We start from the raw sequence: 19,273 nt of genomic DNA on the forward strand, positions 1-19,273 counted from the left end.
GCAGCAGAGAAACTGGTAAAGACCGGCAGAGCGGGAGGCTAGTGCTGCTTTCACCCTCTAAGTCCCTGGAGGGCAGGGCCCATATTTTCTACTTTTCTGAGGTCCCTCAAAACTCATATATCAGAGATTTCTTGGACAAACACTGGGCTTGAAGAAGTACATATTTTTGTTCGATTTCAGCTCCAGGAGCTGACCCATTTTATGCTTATCTCTGTTCATGCCACAGAACATCGCTTATCACTAGCTGCAACTTCGGGAGACAGGAAAGATGCAAGTGAGAAGGTTCATGTGTCCATCTCTTATCACTAGCTGCAACTTCGGGAGACAGGAAAGATGCAAGTGAGAAGGTTCATGTGTCCATCTCTTAGATCTTCGCGCAGTTCAGGGGAGGTGGTGGTGGTGGTAGGTGTGTGTGTGCGCGCGCGCGTGTGTTTTCTCCTGTAAATCAGAGATGCCACAGCCTGCATGCTGCTCACCAGTGCACCTGGAGAGACAGCAAGATGTTTCCACCCTCTGGGCTTGGAGGCTGGACAGGTGTGAGGAGCAGCCAGAGTCTGCCTGGTACAGGAACCATGAGCATCTCAGCTGTGGGGGAAGAACGTTAACACTCCTGGCTCAGCGAAAACCAGCAATGTCCTCCTAGTCTCTCTCCTCTTGAAGTTAGTTACTCATCCTCCTAGAACTTTCTTTTCCAGTAAGAGAACACACACCGAGCAGGGTACAAGACAGTGGAGCTCAGCTCCTCTGGCGGGCTGCCTACACCTGCTGAGTCACTCATAATGGCCCCTCAGATGTCATTTTCTTGCTAAGACATTTGCAAAAATTTTCTGGTTCTAAATCACACGCAAATGGTATAATTCAACAATCTTCTCTGAGTTATTCAGGGAACTTCAATGCACTCAGAAGTGGAAGATCGGGGCAGATGAAATCAATGAATTCTCTGAGTGCTCTGTTTTTCTCTGAATTCTATTTCATTTGCCAAATGGAGGGTGGGGGCAGCTCCATCTGACCCCTGGGGGATAACTCCTGGGGGAAGTCTGGAAGCAGCCGATTCGGGGTTTCTGGGTGACACTGGTTTTTCTTATCTTCCCGGTTCTATTTCTGTAATAGACGCAAGTGTCATGCGGGAAAAGGCTTGCTGCTACGGAGCCTTCTGTGGATGGCTGTGACAGGCCACTGGAGGAGAGGGTTTCAGGCTCAGGGCTGGGCTGGTCCTGGTTGGGAATTTCAGTGTTGTGGGCCATAGCGTCCTCACCACACTTGCTAGGAGAAGCTCCTGCCCTCTGGGGCAATGCTTGCTGATCTCCTCACCTAAATGCAGGCACTGCTAACCTGCCTTGGTCACAGCCCTTTGTCGGCGGCGGAGGGGGGAGGGGGGGCAGAAAACAACTTTGTCACTCATCACGGTGGCCACTGTGAATCACTTGCTGCAGTTCAGGACGGGGGGCGGTCACCTTCAGCCTGGCAAAACAGACCTTGGGGTCGTGCCGGCATCTCCAGGGGCAGTGTTCGCCTATGTCCTGCACAGGGCCCGCTTCTACCAATCTGAGGGCAAGGCGGACTGTATTCCCCACCTCACTGCTGGCACTAAGTTGGCAATCAGAGGAGAGCTGTTTCCTCTGGGGAGCAGGTACCTTCAGAAACAAGGACAAGAGAGCTGAGACAGGACGCACGCCTTTCCAGACCTGCTGCCTTTCCTGCCACTCTGTTCTGCCCAGACATTTTAAATTGAGACAGGCCCCGATGTCCACGGCCATGTCAAGTCTGCCGCACAGTAGGTGCTCCGTCTGTAGGTGTGGAATGCAGCTCCCCCTCCCACCCTGCGAAGCCCACTTGAAAAATACCACCGGCAGCCACATGTTAGGGGTCAGCCCTGGCAGGCCCAGTCCTCACAGACTTGTGACGTGGTGACTTTTATTTCATTTTTCACGTGAAAAAGTTCGGGTCTAGGGCGGAGATGGGCCCCTGGGTGGTGGAGCTGCCACTCCGTCCCTCACCCTCTCACAGCCCAGTGTCCAAAGCTCAGCACTCGCCTGGCCTGAATAAACATGGCCGGTGATACAAGAATCAAAGCAAACAGGGCTTCTCTCTTTTTCCTCCTTTTTGCCAACTGCCCCATTAACAGAAAAACCTTTTAAGCGCCCACCTGGAAACCTGGCTTTTTCCCCTCCCTAAGCAAACTAAGATGGCCAAGAGGAATGTGCTGCAGTGCGGAGGGTGGGCGGAGGACCCCAGCAGCCTGGATCCTGCTCACATGGCAAACAGTGAACACAGACAGACCAGAAATGCCCCGTGGGCCCAGCCCTGTGGTCCCTGCAGCAAGGCAGTTTGTGGCCAACAGGGGCTCCTTTCAGGAGCTGGGCCACAGAAGGCCACGGCTGCCCACCGGTCACACCTTCCCGTAATAGCTCACTGCGGTTATTCCATCTACAGTCTGTCCCCAACATCCAGGTTTCTTGGAACAGTTTATATCTCCAGCCTAGACCACCTCTTATGGAATGGAGGAAAAAGGTGACCCCACCTGGAGAAGGACATACTCGTGAGTAAATACATCACTGGCTTTAAGAACACAGCCCGCTCTGAGCATCACTGCTCAAACCTGCCCAGCTGTTAGTGTGCCCTTAACAAACATTTACTGAGGCCCTGCCATGGATCAGGCACTTTGGGGACTCAAAGATGAAATGACACGGGCAGCTCCCAGGCTGGCGGGAGATAAGGCATGTGTATAAGTAATTAGCAAACAGGACTGTGTGTGGGCACTGCAGGTTGAAGTGCTCTGGTCCCCAGAAGAGGAAGTGTCTCTGATGAGGGACCTGCCTGTGGGAAGATCATGGATCTGTCTTTGATCTTCGGAGAAGTCTGGTAGGCAGGGGCCCCTGGGTGGGGAGGGAGGCTGGAGAGAGCTGGTGGGGACAGAGACAAGGGGAAAAGAGGCCAAGGCATGCCGGGAGAAAGGCTGGAAGTGAGGCAAGATGGGCTAATGTCTATGGAAACAGAATGGTCTGTTCTTAATTTTAAAATGGTCTGTTTTAATTTCTGAAAAATACTGCTGAGGACCTATGAATAGGTCTGTTTTAATTTAAACAGATCATTAATAAAATGTTCTGTTTTAATTTCTGAAAAATACTACTGAGGACCTATGAATATCCTCCTCTTGAATTTGCACATTCTTCTCTTTACCTTTGGGCAGGGTGGAGGGGTGACTGGACTGGAAGCATCTGTGAGTCATGTGACATTCAGGTTTGAGCACAAAAAAGTTCCAAACTTAGAGAAATATTACAAGGGTATTAATCTTGTGCTAACTTTGAAAAGAATCAGCAATTGTTACCACTTTGCCCCTTTACTGAACTGCTCTCTCTCCGTTTATCACGTTATGTGGTTGTGGAACTGTTTCAGAGTAAGCTGCCAGCATCAAAACGACCTTGAAGTACAGTGCTTCATAATATGGGATCTCCTGGAAACAAGGACTTCCACTTAGAACCACCCTGCCATGATCAAAGTCAAGAAATGGAACACTGATACAATACTATTTTCCAATGTACACAATCCTTATTTGAATTTTGACAATGATCCTCATACCATCCTCTATAGCAGCCCTCTTCCCTGGTCCTGGATCCAGCCCAGGATCACGGGGTGCACTGTCAGTACTCAAGGGCAGCCTGGGATCTACACACTAGACAGAGGTGAGAAGCAGTCCCAGTCCAGGCACTCTTAGGACACAGTGCTTTCTTCTTCCCCACCTCTGGGTCTCTCTTCTGGTTTATAGCTCAGGCCCTTTGGCTGTGTGTTTGAGCTCCTTTGGGAGTAAGCAGAAGCGATTTCCCCCAGACACTCCATTGTTAGGAACTTTCCTGATTGTGTTCCTGACCTCACATCCTGGGCCCCACCAGGCCTGTAGAGGGAACACAAGGTTTAGGAGTCAAGCCTGGGCTTGGGGCACAGGAAGCACAGGCCCCTCATGGACCAGGCTGGGCTCCAATGCTTCAACCAAGGTCACGGGTCTGGCGAGAGGCAGGGGAGGGAAGGACCTCCAGGGCTTCTCGCTCTGAGTTCAGTAGTCTTGCCTTGAGTCCCTGTCCTGAGAGATGGTGTCCTTGAGCTGCTCCAGAGCTAGGAGTGCTCTCTTCCTAAGTAAGCCAGAGTTCCAAGAGTGCAGGATCTGGCCACATCTACCTCCTTCATTCCCTTGTCTGCAGCACCCAAGGTGAGCCCAGCATATGACAGGTCCCCGTCCATACCTGTTCAAAGAATGGGGGCAACCTCAGGGTGCCCGGCAGACATTAAAGAGAGGCCTCAAGAGGTGGTTGCTCACCGGATGGTGGCTGTCCACATCCTCGGGGCTTCAGGAGTGAGGCCTTGCCCTATACCTGCCCACCTGCACCTCGACAGCTCAACAGGCACAAGGCAGCGTCCACCGGCTCTCCCCTTCCGAGCCAGGGCTCTCACGCCTTCTCAGGGAGTCCCTTCCCCATCTTCTTTGGAAGCTTCCACCTTCTGTCCTCCAGGCAGTGGGGAACTGCCACCCTCCTGGGCAAGGATATGGAGCTGGTGTTTGGCCTGGATGCCCTTGCCTGGTTGGAGGTAATAAAGCCTAGGACTGGCTTTCGATGATGATAGAAGCTTGGTGGCAGGGGATGTACTGAGGACCAGGAGACAGAACAGCTGCTTTCAAGCTGTTGAGTACCCAGCCTGCTGCCACTCCTGTACCGCGCATGAGGGAATGATTTTTTTTTTTTTTTTCTGACAGAGTCTTGTTTTGTCGCCCAGGCTGGAGTGCAGTGGCATGATCTCGGCTCACTACAACCTCCGCCTCTCAGGTTCAAGCGATTCTCCTGCCGCAGTCTCCCAAGTAGCTGGGACTACATGTGTGTGCCACCACACCTGACTAATATTTGTATTTTTAGTAGAGATGGGGTTTCGCCATGTTGGCCAGGCTAGTCTTGAACTCCTGACTTCTGGTGATCTGCCCACCTTGGCCTCTCAAAGTGCTGGGATTACAGGAGTGAGCCACCACACCCGGCTCTAAGGGAATACAATTGGGAGTCCATTTTGCTCTTGGAGAATTCAGGGTCTGGTAAAGGGACCCTATGGCAAACATTAAGACCCCAGACACCATGAGCTGAGATGGGAACGACAGAGCAGGAGCTGGGAAGGGTGCTGAGGCACAGCCCAGCCCTGGCATGGCTAGGGCAGGGGTCCAAGAGGCCTGCAGGACACTGCAGAGTAACTTGCATACAGGGCGAGAAAGGGCATGTGGGGGAGGGGCGGGCAGACAGTGCCTGATGCAGGCCATCCCGGGACCTGGGACCTGCGAGGCCCAGTTGTGGAGCCTCCTGCTGTGTTGGGGCATGGGGCTTCTGGGGACCAAAGTCTGGAAAAGGGGCCGGGAAGATGGACAGGGAAAGCCCTTGGAGGTGGTCTGGTTACCTGGGTGAGCTAGGAGCCACAGTCATCATACCACGGTCATTAGGGCCAGCATGGTCACCTAGAAGCCTGCAAACAGTGCCAGCTTCCAGGCCCTGTGCACCGAGGTGGCCTTTAATCTTGCACTCACTCTCTAGGAAATGATGGGGCAGTATTCTGTGTTGAGGGAGGAAAAACACTCCCTTCCAAAAGCATGACAGGCAGAAAGCAGAGAAGGGCCAGGACTGGCTGAGGGCGGGGAGCTGGGTCTCTGGGGTGGACACACCCTTGGTCACATTGTGAGGGTAGCTTGGTTGGCCAGTCCCACCACTGCGGTGACCACAGTTGTGTTGGGCTCACACCAGTGAACCGAAGCTCTGGATTCTGAGAGTCTGAGGATTCCGTGAAGATCTCAGACTTGGGCTCAGAGCAAGGATGCGTGAAATTGTCCATATTCAGATTGGCCAGTGTGGCAACCAGATCGGAGCCAAGGTAAGTAATGTCTGGTTACTAATCCTAGCTTTACCACAGTCCATAGAGGCAGACAACCAAAAAAATACCCTAAGTTAGCAGGGAAGACAATTAAGTCTAGCAGATTTAATGTACTTGCTAAATATCAGACAATGCCTTTGGGCTTTAATTCTTAAAAGAAAAATTTCACATGGGAAAAGAAGGAAACAATCTTTAACTAAAGAGCTACAACACACATTAAGGGCTTAGAGTGTTAATTTAATTAATGTTAATTTTATCCATAGATACATATGTACAATACATGCCGACCATTATATTACATAATACGTTTATCATCTTTTTCTTTGCCCACTCTGTTGCCCAGGCTGGAGTAGAGTGGCAGAATCATGGCTCACTATAGCCTCAACCTCCTGGGCTCAAGCTATTCTCCTGCCTCAGCCTCCTGAGTAGCTGGGATTATAGGCGTGCACCACTATGCCTGGCTAATTTTTAAATTTTTTTTGAGAGACAGGGATCTCACTTTGTTGCTCAGGCTGGTCTTGAACTCATGGGCTCAAGTGATCCTTCTGCCTCAGGCTTCCAAAGTGGTGAGATGACAGGTGTAAGCCACCGTGCCTGGCACTTTTATCATCTTTTATTTTTTTGAGATGGAGTGTCGCTCTTGTTGCCCACGCTGGAGTGCAATGGTGCAATCTTGGCTCACTGCAACCTCCACCTCCTGGGTTCAAGTGATTCTCCTGCCTCAGCCACCCCAGTAGCTGGGATTACAGGCATGCGCCACCACGTCTGGCTAATTTTGTATTTTTAGTAGAGATGGGGTTTCACCATGTTGGTCAAGCTGGTCTCGAACTCCTGACCTCAGGTGATGTGCCCGCCTGGGCCTCCCGAAGTGCTGGGATTATAGGCGTGAGCCACTGTACCTGGCCCACTTTTATCATCTTAACAATGAACTTTTCATATCTAAAAACAGTAATTTGTCTCAGAACAGCTTTTTGAAGTTTTTTGAGAAACTTTCTATACCCTGTCACTATGGTGTCTTTCCCCTCCCCTCTCATGTTTATTGTAACGCTTAAAAAAAATCAATTACTGTTTTATTAGTATGCAATTGAAAATTTAAGAAATTTAATTGAAAATAAAGTTTTTGTGTACAGTAACATAATTAAAATACACTGTCTGGAATATAAATGAGTTTTTCTTTCCCTTGCCCCCCTGCTTAAAAATTTCCCCCAAGTATGTAACTTAATTGGCCAACCCCAAGAACACAGATGCCTGAACCCACAATCTCCAATCTTGATTTTAAGATGACCAATTGCACTGTGCAAAATTTATCGTGCTCTCTTTGCTGCTGTGAAATTACTTTTACTAATATGAGAGGCATTAAAAGTAAGGTTTTGAAACACCTACATTCATCATCCATCAATGACACTTGGGTTGTTTCTGCCTTTTGGCTACCGTGAGTAATGCTGCTAGGAAACAACTAAGGCTTTTAAATGCAGGTGTTTTAAACCGCGGGCAAAGAACATTACTGCTTGAAAAGAAGTCACCATTCCTCCGTGCCTCAGGGGTAAGACATTCGTAACTCACACACAGAGAAGTGGGAGGCAGGAGCCCTGCTGCTCTGAAGCTGGAAGATAATACGGAAAGGGGCCCTCAAGAGAAAGTGTTAGGTTTAGATAGGGTCTTAGCTCTCACTCTAGAATCGTATGGTCTAGCGTTTAGAGTCCTGGCTGACTCACCATTTAGAGCTATAAGAACTTTAAGACACATTTAATTTGGGGTATCTTAGAACTTGAATTTATTTATTCTTCCACTCCCTGAACAGTGCTGGCAGTTTACCATGAACTGCCTTGTTATTAAGACCATGGCCAGAGCAGCGCTGTCATTTAGAAGATATGGTTGGGGTTTTTAACATAACCTTGGGGATTTTAATATATGTGAATACATTTTCATTGCATTTTAGTATGTGCCTTTCAGGGTGGTCAAAAGGAGTCTTCCCAGTAACTGTTTGCATATTAAGAGCTTGGCACATATCTATATTAATAAGTACTGTGTATGTGACTGGAAGTGCAGTATGTTTCAAATAGTTACCAGAGGACAACTATGTGTAATTGTGAGTTGTATGTATACCTGACAATCAAAAATGCACATTACTGGCCGGGCGCAGTGGCTCACACCTGTGATCCTAGCACTTTGGGAGGCCGAGGCAGGTGCATCACCTGAGGTCAGGAGTTTGAGACCAGCCTGGCTAACATGGCAAAACCCTGTCTCTACTAAAAATGCAAAAATTAGCTGGGCATGGTGGTGAACGCCTGTAATCCCAGCTACTTGAGAGGCTGAGGCAGGAGAATTGCTTGAACCCAGGAGGTGGAAGTTGCAGTGAGCCAAGATTGTGCTACTGCACTCCAGCCTAGGTGACAAGAGTGAAACTCTGTCTCAAAAAAAAAATAAAAATAAAAATAAATAAACATAAAAAAACAAAAAAAAGAAAGAAAGGCCGGGTGCTGTGGCTTATGCCTGTAATCCCAGTACTTTGGAAGGCCAAGGAGGGTGGATCACAAGGTCAAGAGATAGAGACCATCCTGGCCAACATGGTGAAACCCCGTTGTCTACTAAAAATATAAAAATTAGTTGGGCGTGGTGGTGCGTGCCTGTAGTCCCAGCTACTCAGGAGGCTGAGGCAGGAGAATCGCTTGAACCCAGGAGGCGGAGGTTGCAGTGAGCCGAGATCACGCCACTGCACAGATAACACTCTGTCAAAAAAAAAAAAAAAAAAAAAGGCGCTAATTACTTAAAATCATGCACAGAGGTCCAAGTTATGGGCTGTTTGGAAAAGTTCATGAAAAGAAATCCCCAAAGTGAAATGAGATATTACTGTGAAATCAGATAAGAATTCAGTTTATTTTCCTTTAATGGAATCTACACTTTACTAGCTTGGAGCATTATAAGGAGAAATTAGAGCTATATTGACATTAAATTCTAAAACAACAGCTTTAATGTATATAATGGCATGAATTTAATAGGAGGAAAATCCGATTTAGTACTTTGTGTTTGACATTTTATTTAAGGAGTTCAGGTGGGGAGAAAATGCAATCTTCATATTACTTCATATTGCTTAGTAGAGGCAAAAAGCAAATGATGCCATGGTTATTTATGAAAAGGCCCTAAAAGAATGTCTTGGGGAGGGTCAGGCAATCAGAGGGAAACAGGCTTGGGAATGCTCACTTTCTCTCTGGTTAACACAGCCTTTTTCGGGGCCCGTTTACTCTGACCTTCCTCCTGCTTTCAGTTCTGGGAGATGATTGGTGAGGAACACGGGATCGACTTGGCTGGGAGCGACCGCGGGGCCTCGGCCTTGCAGCTGGAGAGAATCAGCGTGTACTACAATGAAGCCTACGGTAGGACTGGCGGGGCTCTGGGAGCAGTGGTCCCGCAACTGGGAACACAAGCAGAGGAAGGGCAGAGGCCCAGGAGATGGAAATGTCAAAGCAGTGATGTCTATGCTCAGGGAGGCGACAGGCAGGGCAGCAGGATCCTAGAGTGGTGGGTCCCCAAGCCCTAGTCAAGAGGGAGGAATGGGGAAGGAGCTGCTGGATATGGCACACACCTTAACACAAGCAGGTTAAGTACTCACTTTCCTTTGTGGTTTCACAAATGAAACCAGGATCATTTCCAATATCAAGGAAGAGAATCTCTGTCACTGGCAATATCACAGAGCAGACAATGATGGAGATTGTTTCTGGGTATTCTATAGATTTGTGGGATTGTTGTTGGGGTAAAAAATATGATGTTAGATACTCAAATCTCGACCTACCAAGGGCCCCTTTCTAGAATATCCATGATTTTTTTTGGACCAGTATCACAAAGTTCTATTTTGATAAAACATTAACTTTTAGAAAAACAAGTAGGCTGACTTTTTCCTATTTTTCTACACAGGTAGGAAATATGTGCCCCGAGCAGTCTTGGTGGACCTAGAACCTGGGACGATGGACAGCATTCGATCTAGCAAATTAGGAGCTCTCTTTCAACCCGACAGTTTTGTCCATGGTATGTTTTTCCAGAAGGTTCCACCAGGAGGAGGGGGGGATGCTTTACTGGTGCCCTTCTCTTTTCACTTTTCTTCCCCTGCTGGTTACTCTTTTTGGCCACAGGTAACTCTGGGGCTGGCAACAACTGGGCCAAAGGCCACTACACGGAGGGAGCCGAGCTGATCGAGAATGTCCTAGAGGTGGTGAGGCACGAGAGTGAGAGCTGTGACTGCCTGCAGGGCTTCCAGATCGTCCACTCCCTGGGCGGGGGCACAGGCTCCGGGATGGGCACTCTGCTCATGAACAAGATTAGAGAGGAGTACCCGGACCGGATCATGAATTCCTTCAGCGTCATGCCTTCTCCCAAGGTGTCGGACACGGTGGTGGAGCCCTACAACGCGGTTCTGTCCATCCACCAGCTGATTGAGAATGCAGATGCCTGTTTCTGCATTGACAATGAGGCCCTCTATGACATCTGCTTCCGTACCCTGAAGCTGACGACACCCACCTATGGGGATCTCAACCACCTAGTGTCCTTGACCATGAGCGGCATAACCACCTCCCTCCGGTTCCCGGGTCAGCTCAACGCAGACCTGCGCAAGCTGGCGGTGAACATGGTCCCCTTCCCCCGCCTGCACTTCTTTATGCCCGGCTTTGCCCCACTCACGGCCCAGGGCAGCCAGCAGTACCGAGCCCTCTCCGTGGCCGAGCTCACCCAGCAGATGTTCGATGCCCGCAATACCATGGCTGCCTGTGACCCCCGCCGTGGCCGCTACCTCACAGTGGCCTGCATTTTCCGGGGCAAGATGTCCACCAAGGAAGTGGACCAGCAACTGCTCTCCGTGCAGACCAGAAACAGCAGCTGCTTTGTGGAGTGGATTCCCAACAACGTCAAGGTGGCTGTCTGCGACATCCCGCCCCGGGGGCTGAGCATGGCCGCCACCTTCATTGGCAACAACACGGCCATCCAGGAGATCTTTAATAGGGTCTCTGAGCATTTCTCAGCCATGTTCAAAAGGAAAGCTTTTGTGCACTGGTACACCAGCGAAGGGATGGACATAAACGAATTTGGGGAAGCTGAAAATAACATCCATGATTTGGTATCCGAGTACCAACAATTTCAAGATGCCAAAGCAGCTCTAGAGGAAGATGAAGAGGTCATGGAGGAGGCAGAAATGGAGCCAGAAGATAAGGGACATTAACTGTGAGGGAAGCTGTGCCGCGGAGTCGCTCACAGAACAGTCTCTCATTAGATTAGTGTTTCTCCTGCGGCACTCCAAAACCCATTCTGCACTGCGGCACCGTGAATGATACGCCCTCACCATTAGCTTCCACACAGGGACTGCGGGAGACAGGTGGGGAGCAGCTGACAGGCATTAGGGTCTTTGCTGACATTTACTAACCTTGAAGAGTTTGATGTTCAATGCATACTTATTACCTTAAAAAAATAGCAAATTTATTGTAAAGTGCTCCCTTTGTTTCAAAGTGTTTGCCAGGCATCCAGACTACACGTGTGGATTTGCAGGGAGCCACTGGAGTTGGTGTTACATTTTTATACTTTAGCAGCACTGATAGGCACCCTGGAATCCTCACTTGGTATCCGAGGGCTACTAAGACTCTTTCCTTAGGTTCTTTCCTCTGAGCAAACACTGCCTGGCATCCTGCCTTCCAGTGCCTGCCAGCCTCCAGAAGAGCCAGGTGCCTGACTAGTACATGGGGAGCTACAGAGCCAAGGTCAATGTGAGTCAACATCCACTAGAAATATCCATGTTGTGTAGACCTGTGCATACAACATGCTAACTGGAAAAGAGGAAAAAAGAAAAGCCACAGTCCTCTCCACAAAAATACCTGGTCCAAACAAGAAAAACAAAAAGACAAGCAAAACTAAAGAACTGCAGTCTTCTGATCTTTATTTCTGAAGAGCTAGCCTTTAACATATATGTTTATATAGTTTAAATTTCTTACTACTGTTAGATCCCAGGAATTCATTAATAATCATCCTTGACTTTCCTTTTAAAGGCTATTTTGAAATGCTCTTTTCACTTTCATTCAGTCATCACCCCCCAAAATGCTCTGCAGCCTCTCTGCTCTTTGAGAAAGGGCACACCATGCGCTCGGCAACCATTCAAATGCAGGAATTAAGCAGCAATGGCTGCAGTGTCCTTCTCAGTTACGGAGGACATCGTCTCATTAGGGAACTTTTACAGTTCAAATTAATTTGCAGAAGTTGCCATAAATGTTTGCATAATGACATAGCTTTAACCACTACATGATTTTAATCTGCTCACATTATAACAGGACCAAATACACAAGAGCGTAATCAAATCATCTGTAACTTCTTAATTACAGTTTACCTATTTCTGACATGCAGCACTGCCATCTCTTCCAGCACCATCAGGGTTTTAATGGCCCTCTAGAATTACCACTGAGATGCACTATTTGATCCATGGATAACCGGTAATGGGAAAATGCTCCGACCCTCAATGCAGTAAATATTTACTTGCAGGCAACTGGGTTCTCATCTCTTGATTTGCTTTTGTAATCAGCAATAATAAAATAGCAGGTAGATGGATGACAGTTGCTCATTCTGAGAAACTTCACTCTTTTCACTTATGCATCACGAGGAAATAACTAAAATACATACCAAGAGAAAAATACCTTGCCATCGGATCATCAACAAGTCTTCTATTTACAAACTTCAAAAAACACAAAACAACAATCATGTTTTAAATGCTTTCTACTTGTGGTTCAAGAAGCACTAGATGTAGTAAGAAACTCTACCTATCTACTTAGTTTGAAGTTAGTAACTTCCTGAGATGCTAAAGACTTACAGCCTGCGATTATACAAGGATTTACACATGCTTCCTCTGGTGCTTTACTTCACAAACCTAAAAAAGCAATGAAATAGATGTAAGGAAGGAGGGATTTAAACCTTTTAAAAAACTTTTGCTGACTTATATTACTGTAAAGATTTGTTTGCTCAATAGTAATCATTAAACTACAAAGTAATTCAATTTTAAATGGCAAAATTGCTTTATTTCAGACTAAATAAATTCCTTTTCTTGAAGCCTAACCATCCAGACTGAGTAGTTAAAAATATTTAGAAATGCATCTCACCATCCTACTCTTTCGTATGGTAGAAATAGATGTAAAAACACAAAACAAACTAGAAACCTAAGAAATCTGTCCCTTTTGATTTTGAAGAGCTTATCCTTCAGCAGTACGGTTGCTCCAGCGACCTTGGTCTCTCAGAGACCGACAGCAGCATTACCGAATTTTAGAGCTTATCCGATTCCTTCACTTTGCTCACAAGAACGATGTGAACTAAGAGATTAACTGACAACTTCAAACATCATCCAACTAGTTAGTGGGATACTCATTAAGTTGGTCTGATTGGGGTCACCTCATCACTGGGCACAGTCATTCTGCCAGCTACCCAGCACTGCTGGAGGCAGGAAGTTTATTATACTACTGGTTTAGGATTTTTTTTTTAATCACGGAGAAAAGAGCCTCTAAGAATCTCTGCTGACAGTAAACTTGTCTTTTACTCAGTGACTTCACTCCTTTCCATATCACAAGCCCTGTCCCTAAGTCTCACCTCTAATTACCCCATCTGCCTCCTTAATAATATACCATCTCTATACCAATAATCTACCAATATACTACCAATCTACTATGCCATCTACATACCAGTAATACCCCATCTGCCTCCTTAATAAATGACTTATCTCTAATTACTTGACTGGAAATCATTTAGCCCCTTTGCCTATTAGTTACTTTATTCGTCCCATGTCAAAAAGGCCCGACAGCCTTTTGATTCATTTATTCCTGTCCCCTGTAATGGAGGATACTTCCTAGTACCTTAATCTTGGGGGCCACAGGACTGAACTGAGGTGCCCTAACTTGCCAACAGCAGGATGACAGCTCCGAGGCGGAGGACTCCAAGGGCTCCTAACCTGCTGTTTTCCAGAGGCACCCTCTTCCACTCAATCGGCTCTGCCTCCCTGCTCGCTCTGTGCTGAGAATTCAGTAAAACCTACAGGTCAAGTGTCGGGACAATAAGTCATTCCCAGAAGCCGAGAACAAAGACGTTCTTTTCGGCTTATCCTCGGCATTGCTGACAGTGGCCCTGATAAATTATTGTGAGCTTAAGTACCATGTGAGAACTGATCCTAGAATGGTGTTTCAAAATTTCCAGTTCAAATTTATTTCTCCAGTCTCCAAAAACAGTTAAAATCAGGCAGTTAACTTTGCAATGGTGTTTTACTTGCCCAAGCCCTTTCAAGTTTCAAAGAAAGATAAAAACATAACTTGCAACAATTTTTCATCCCTAAATAATGAATGAATGAATCACTATGGAAATACCACGAAACTGCTGTTGTGGTCACCGTGTCCCAGACTTGCAGTCAAAACTCCTAGGTTTTAATTTCAGTTTGGCCATCAACTCAATGAGCAAGTTATTAAATAGCTTTGCCTCATTTCCTATGAGAAATGCTACCAGAGTATAAAGATTCATTTACAAAACAATGTGAAAAACACTTTGTGCTTAAATTCTGTAACTGTTCTTATCTATAGGCTTTAAGTGCACAAGACAAAACGAGTACAATCTAGTATTTCTTCTTCTAATCTACACTTTTAGTATTTAATAATTATTTCCATTTGTTACTGATAACCATGTCATTATTCTGACATGACAACAATTCAAAAATAAAGGACTACAAAGCCTCAATGACAGCAGATAATTTTGATCACCAATTAATGTCATGAAGTAACTATTTTGAGACATTTTCAAAATGCTTTCTGTATCCCTTTGGTCACTAAATATTAAATCTGGCTTCCCCTGCTTTTAAGAAACCCTGGTTCACATGGCCATAATCATGCAGCTGTGCAGACAGTTCCTTTAAAGAAAATGAAAAAGTCTCACAAACTAAAAATCAAGAGTAACAGTGAACCATATTTCAATTTATTGACATTGTCAATTTATGAACAAGACAGGATTTTTTTTTTCCCATGGAATGAGATCCTTTTCAATCTGCCATAACATGTGCCCACACATCTTCACCTTGGAAATGTAGCATTTCAAGCTTTAGTCAGGGTCTAGGAGGAAAAAGAAAATGCAACAGTTGCTAGTTCTCCGTGTTTTCTTAAAAACTCAACATGAATATAAGAAATAACTTCCTTATAGTGAACTGTATAACTGTGGCTATCATTCACACTGCCGTGGCTCAGATGTAAAAAGTGCTGATTCAAGTACACAGGCTTAGTCAAGCAGGCATTTTCCCGCTGAGTAAAAGTAAACACTCTCCCAGCATAAAGAAACTACTTTGCCTTTAAAAGACACTAACATCTCCTTGTGCTAATGAGGTGGGGTCTGTAACCCTGAAGGGCATAACAGAGAGGGGCTAATGCTTTGTTTAAGGGGATCGGACACTACTTCCTGACCCCCAGGAGTTTGCAAAATCTCAGCATTAGATGCAGTCTGGCAGCTCTGAGCCGAGTGAGGCTAAATGATTTTCTGTTAGCTTATTGTTAAAACAAAACAACCCAACATAAAACCAGGTCTCATTACTCAGAATTATGAGATTAGACAGAGAGCCCCTAGAAAAAGGGCTAAATTCAAAACACTGCATCTCCAGACTTGTAATAAAATATTTACTAATTCAAAATGAAAATGAAAAGTGCTTAGGGGAGACAGTTCCAATAAGTAAAATTGCTCATAACCATAAGCTGCCAAAGGATTAATATTTATCACATTTCTGTGCTATTATGGGTCTGAAGCTTTTTAAAAGCAAAACAAGAATAATTAAATCTGAAAAACATCTCTCTGATAATTTGCCTTGCCTACTTTTGAAATAACAATGTCAAGAAAGTACTTTAGAGATCAAACCACTTTTATAATGTGGAACACAAAAGTCTACACTTATCAACTGTACAGACCTTTTTATTTCACAAGAATTTAACTTTACATCACCAACATCTTTGGAAAAGTAAAATGAACCAAACCCTCTGAAAGCATAATAAATTAGCAAAACAGTATTCACTGCGGGGTCTTGCAGATTTTATTGCTTGATACAACAGCAGGACCCTTGCCTGTGCTTGTAGTTATTATGTTCGAGAAGTAGTGATTTGTGAGAACATTAGTAGTTGTGGGGGAAATAAAAATGTAAAGAACTGTAGTTTTTCATGCTCTTGGACTGTTATGTAACTCCAATTGCAATTATACAAGTGGGGAGTTCATCCTCCAAATTATTTGATTTGTGCATACAAATGAAACAGGTTTAATTAAAATAAGATGGCTCTCTACCTAAGCATTGCTAAATGAACTGAAAATCAATGTGCCAATTACTTCTGCTTGTCAGGGCCCAAAAAGACTTTCTTTTTATTAGGCCAGGGGACTTCTATAACCTGCATGCTTTAAATTATATTATCCCAATAACTAACTTCCAAATACACTGACTAAAAAATGAACAGAACCCAAAACTAAAATTATTTTGATCTTTATGGTGCTCCAAAAACTTAAGATGCAACTGTTCTTCTAAATAAATCAGTAACTTACAGATTATTCCTTCTTTACTTTCACAATTTTTACGCTGCTGCCAGAAGTCTTCTCAGCATTTGCTTTGAATTCTGTCTTCAGTGCATCTCTCACTGCTTTTGCACAGATCTGGGAGTATCGGATGTAGCTGGGAAGAAATTAGAGAAGATATATGGTTAATTATCAATATTCCAGCCAGACAGCTGTTACTGTGTTTTCGCTTTTCTTCCTGTACTTTTTATTTTGGTTTGGTTGTACCTTATTGTAGAACTGGATTTAAAAATATGACTAATGCCAAAAAGTATCTATACAAAGAAAAAGAACTAGAAAAAAAGTACCAAAGTATTAACTGGTGTTTGGATGGATGATCTTTGATTTTTCTTCTTTGTACTGTGTTTTCTCTTTAGTGTATATTAATTCAAAATAAAAGATGCATAAATGTTTTTAAAAATCCCACAGCATAGAAAAAAAAAAAGACTGAAATGTTTAGAGACTATAACATGAATCGTCAATTCTCTCAATTTCTCTCCTTAAAACTTTAATTATATTATTCTTGGAAAATGAGGTATGCATAAGTAAGAGAAAACTATTTTGAATTAAAACAATTCGTTCTAAATTATTTAAACTCTTCTCTGAGAATACTGAATTCTGTCTCACAAGTCTGCCACTGAAAATAACCTCCTAATGAAGATTTCTAAATCAAACTGAAAAGTGCTTAGAGAACATCATCAATTCTAGCAAAACTGTAAAACCTGCTTCCTGTTTGGTAGATGGACTCCCATCAACACTGTAGTTTCCAAAAGATGTCAGATCACCTTTCCCACTTTTTAAAAACAGGAAGCGGGGAGGGGTGCTATTTTCTCATGTTTTAGAATTTATTTTGGGGACTCAGAGGTATGAGTTCCAATGCCTGCTTCCATTCTTACTAACTGGGTGACCTTCAGGCTGTTCAACCTTTTCAGCACGTTTACTCACCTGAAAAAAATAACAGAATAAAAGGACAATAATACCTGTCCTGCTGATAGCTGGGAGGAGGAAAAACAAGTGTGAGAAAGTATGGATCACAGGGTAGGTTGCCTAATAAACGGTATCTACTACTGGGACTATCATCCTTCCATCCTTCCAATTCTACAAGACTTCGCTGGCTTGACCTCAGCAAGTCGGGAAGCTCCGCTGTAGTGTAGTCACATGTACCCACAAAATGTAAAGTGCTACACCATCCAGTCAACTAACAAGGTGTGTCACCTAGAGCAAGGTACTTCTGCTCACTCAGGTGCACGGGTAAAAAAAAATCGGATGTGACAGCTAGACCAATGGTTTGCAGTTCCACTATGAGACACCATGTCCTCAAGTGGGTTCCATATTTGAGCTTTCCAGGAGCCACCTTTCATCTTTGTGAGGGGCTCTCGACAGTTATGGCTTTCACCCCTTTTAGACATAAGGAAACCTGAAATCAACAGGACTTAAAAGTTAAAAAAAAAATGTGTAAAGTTGTAAAAGGCTCCACACCTCGATGCTGGATTAAAGGTCAAAGCTGCTAACGGCGGTCACGTGGAAAGAAATCTCCTGTTTCCCGAGGTGGATGTGACTGTACTACTTTCACCACCTGGCTCCAGCACCATTCTACAAGAAAAAAGTTTGCTGAATAAGAGCTGGCCTCTCTCTCTCTCGAGAAACCTGCCATTCACAAAGGTGTCCAGGGGCACTCTGTGGGTGCTGGGCCGCACCGGCGGGAAGCGAGGCAGGACACAGACGCGCTCCCACGCGAGGCCGAGGCCGCGCCCGGCTGAGCGCTTTGCCCACAGCGACGCCATCTTGGCGGCGACGCCCGAGGCTAGGCCCAACCCCGGTCACGCGTGGGGCCGCTGCTCCGTGTCCTGCATGACCTCTGGGCACCGGGATGCGCGCGGGCCGGCTCGCGAAGCCCTTCCCTCTGGAGGCCTGGGCCTACCTGAGTCCAGCCTGTCTCCAGTAGGCCACCATGCTGTAGCGAAAGCGGAGCGCGTCGGGCCGAATCGCCAAGACGCCGGCAATGTCGGCTCAGCCGGGCGGTTCAGCCGCAGGAAGATCAGACCGCAGAAGCGGAAGGGGCGGGGCGTGCGGACCTGCCAATCACCGCCTCCTACCCTGCCCCGCCCCTGAGCACGGCCCCTGCTGCCCTGCCGCGGAAGGCCCCCGGCGCCGGGAGCCAATGGGCGCGCGCGGTCTGGACTGCGGGTGCCAATCCCGGGGCGGGCCGGCCGGCCGCGCCCACCTATTGGCTCCAAGAGGTCCCCCGGCGTGTGTCCCCCGACCTTCCGTATTACCCCGGCGGGGACGACCGGGGCAAGAAGGCCGGGGCATCCTCGCTCGCTAAGGACCACTGAGCCGCGTGCTTTCGGGAAGCGAGGACGCGAGGCGGCGCGGGCACGGCCGCCCCGAGGGCCTGGCTTTGCGCCCGCTTCAGGGAAACGGCGCCGGCTTTTTTAAATCTGTGGACAGACAAGAGTGTCCTGAGAGCTGAGATTTAGAAAGGCTCTTAGGGCACCCCCTTTCTTGGAGTGACACTAAACCCTGGAAACCCAGTGGAGGACCCCCTAGCGTTTTCTGTAGTTCTAGGACCCGCTTCCGATGTGCGACAAGACAACAGTTGCCACTGTTGCCCGGAATGGATGGGAAGAAAAATGTGAGGAAAACCCACTGGAGGCACAGGGGAACTGCCACGCGGCCGGGAAAATGCTCATCTCAGTGCCTGTGATTTAGAGAAACTAACCCAACGCAGTGAAGGCTCACAGTCTAGGAATTAAAGTGTTTCTCTCATAAAGAAAAAAAAGCCTTTGCCCTTGACCTTAAATTACGA

At 46.3% G+C, this 19,273-nt stretch overlaps 2 protein-coding genes across 4 annotated transcripts; one reads left to right on the plus strand and one right to left on the minus strand.

Annotated features, from left to right (window-relative positions):
• The first annotated feature begins 226 nt into the window (after nucleotides 1-226).
• TUBB1 (tubulin beta 1 class VI) lies at nucleotides 227-12,913 on the plus strand. Of its 3 annotated transcripts, XM_063702384.1 has the most exons (6): nucleotides 227-2,539; nucleotides 2,766-2,862; nucleotides 3,397-3,683; nucleotides 9,161-9,269; nucleotides 9,808-9,918; nucleotides 10,023-12,913. In XM_063702384.1, the coding sequence occupies exons 4-6, from the start codon at nucleotides 9,170-9,172 to the stop codon at nucleotides 11,099-11,101; spliced, it is 1,290 nt and encodes a 429-aa protein (XP_063558454.1). In that variant the 5' UTR covers nucleotides 227-2,539; nucleotides 2,766-2,862; nucleotides 3,397-3,683; nucleotides 9,161-9,169; the 3' UTR covers nucleotides 11,102-12,913. The 3 variants fall into 3 exon arrangements, with proteins under 3 accessions (XP_063558454.1, XP_055228840.1, XP_004062495.1); XM_055372865.2 differs by lacking the exons at nucleotides 227-2,539; nucleotides 2,766-2,862; nucleotides 3,397-3,683 and adding an exon at nucleotides 4,118-4,204; XM_004062447.4 differs by lacking the exons at nucleotides 227-2,539; nucleotides 2,766-2,862; nucleotides 3,397-3,683 and adding an exon at nucleotides 5,808-5,895.
• Nucleotides 12,914-14,833: 1,920 nt separating this feature from the next.
• ATP5F1E (ATP synthase F1 subunit epsilon) lies at nucleotides 14,834-18,539 on the minus strand. Its single transcript, XM_031004770.3, has 3 exons — nucleotides 18,386-18,539; nucleotides 16,456-16,582; nucleotides 14,834-14,996 (listed from the first exon to the last, which is right to left on the minus strand). The coding sequence occupies exons 1-2, from the start codon at nucleotides 18,415-18,417 to the stop codon at nucleotides 16,459-16,461; spliced, it is 156 nt and encodes a 51-aa protein (XP_030860630.1). The 5' UTR covers nucleotides 18,418-18,539; the 3' UTR covers nucleotides 14,834-14,996; nucleotides 16,456-16,458.
• Between the last annotated feature and the right edge of the window lie 734 nt (nucleotides 18,540-19,273).

Source organism: Gorilla gorilla, chromosome 21 (assembly GCF_029281585.2).
Source record: "Gorilla gorilla gorilla isolate KB3781 chromosome 21, NHGRI_mGorGor1-v2.1_pri, whole genome shotgun sequence".
Classification (NCBI taxonomy): Eukaryota; Metazoa; Chordata; class Mammalia; order Primates; family Hominidae; genus Gorilla; species Gorilla gorilla.

Coding starts and splice junctions, on each gene's coding strand:
- TUBB1 (XM_004062447.4), top strand. CDS start 5,839: ATGCGTGAAATTGTCCATATTCAGATTGGCCAGTGTGGCAACCAGATC. Junction 5,896..9,160: donor GCAACCAGATCGGAGCCAAG/GTAAGTAATGTC, acceptor TCCTGCTTTCAG/TTCTGGGAGATGATTGGTGA. Junction 9,270..9,807: donor GTACTACAATGAAGCCTACG/GTAGGACTGGCG, acceptor TTTTCTACACAG/GTAGGAAATATGTGCCCCGA.
- ATP5F1E (XM_031004770.3), bottom strand. CDS start 18,417: ATGGTGGCCTACTGGAGACAGGCTGGACTCAG. Junction 16,583..18,385: donor TGGAGACAGGCTGGACTCAG/GTAGGCCCAGGC, acceptor ATTTCTTCCCAG/CTACATCCGATACTCCCAGA.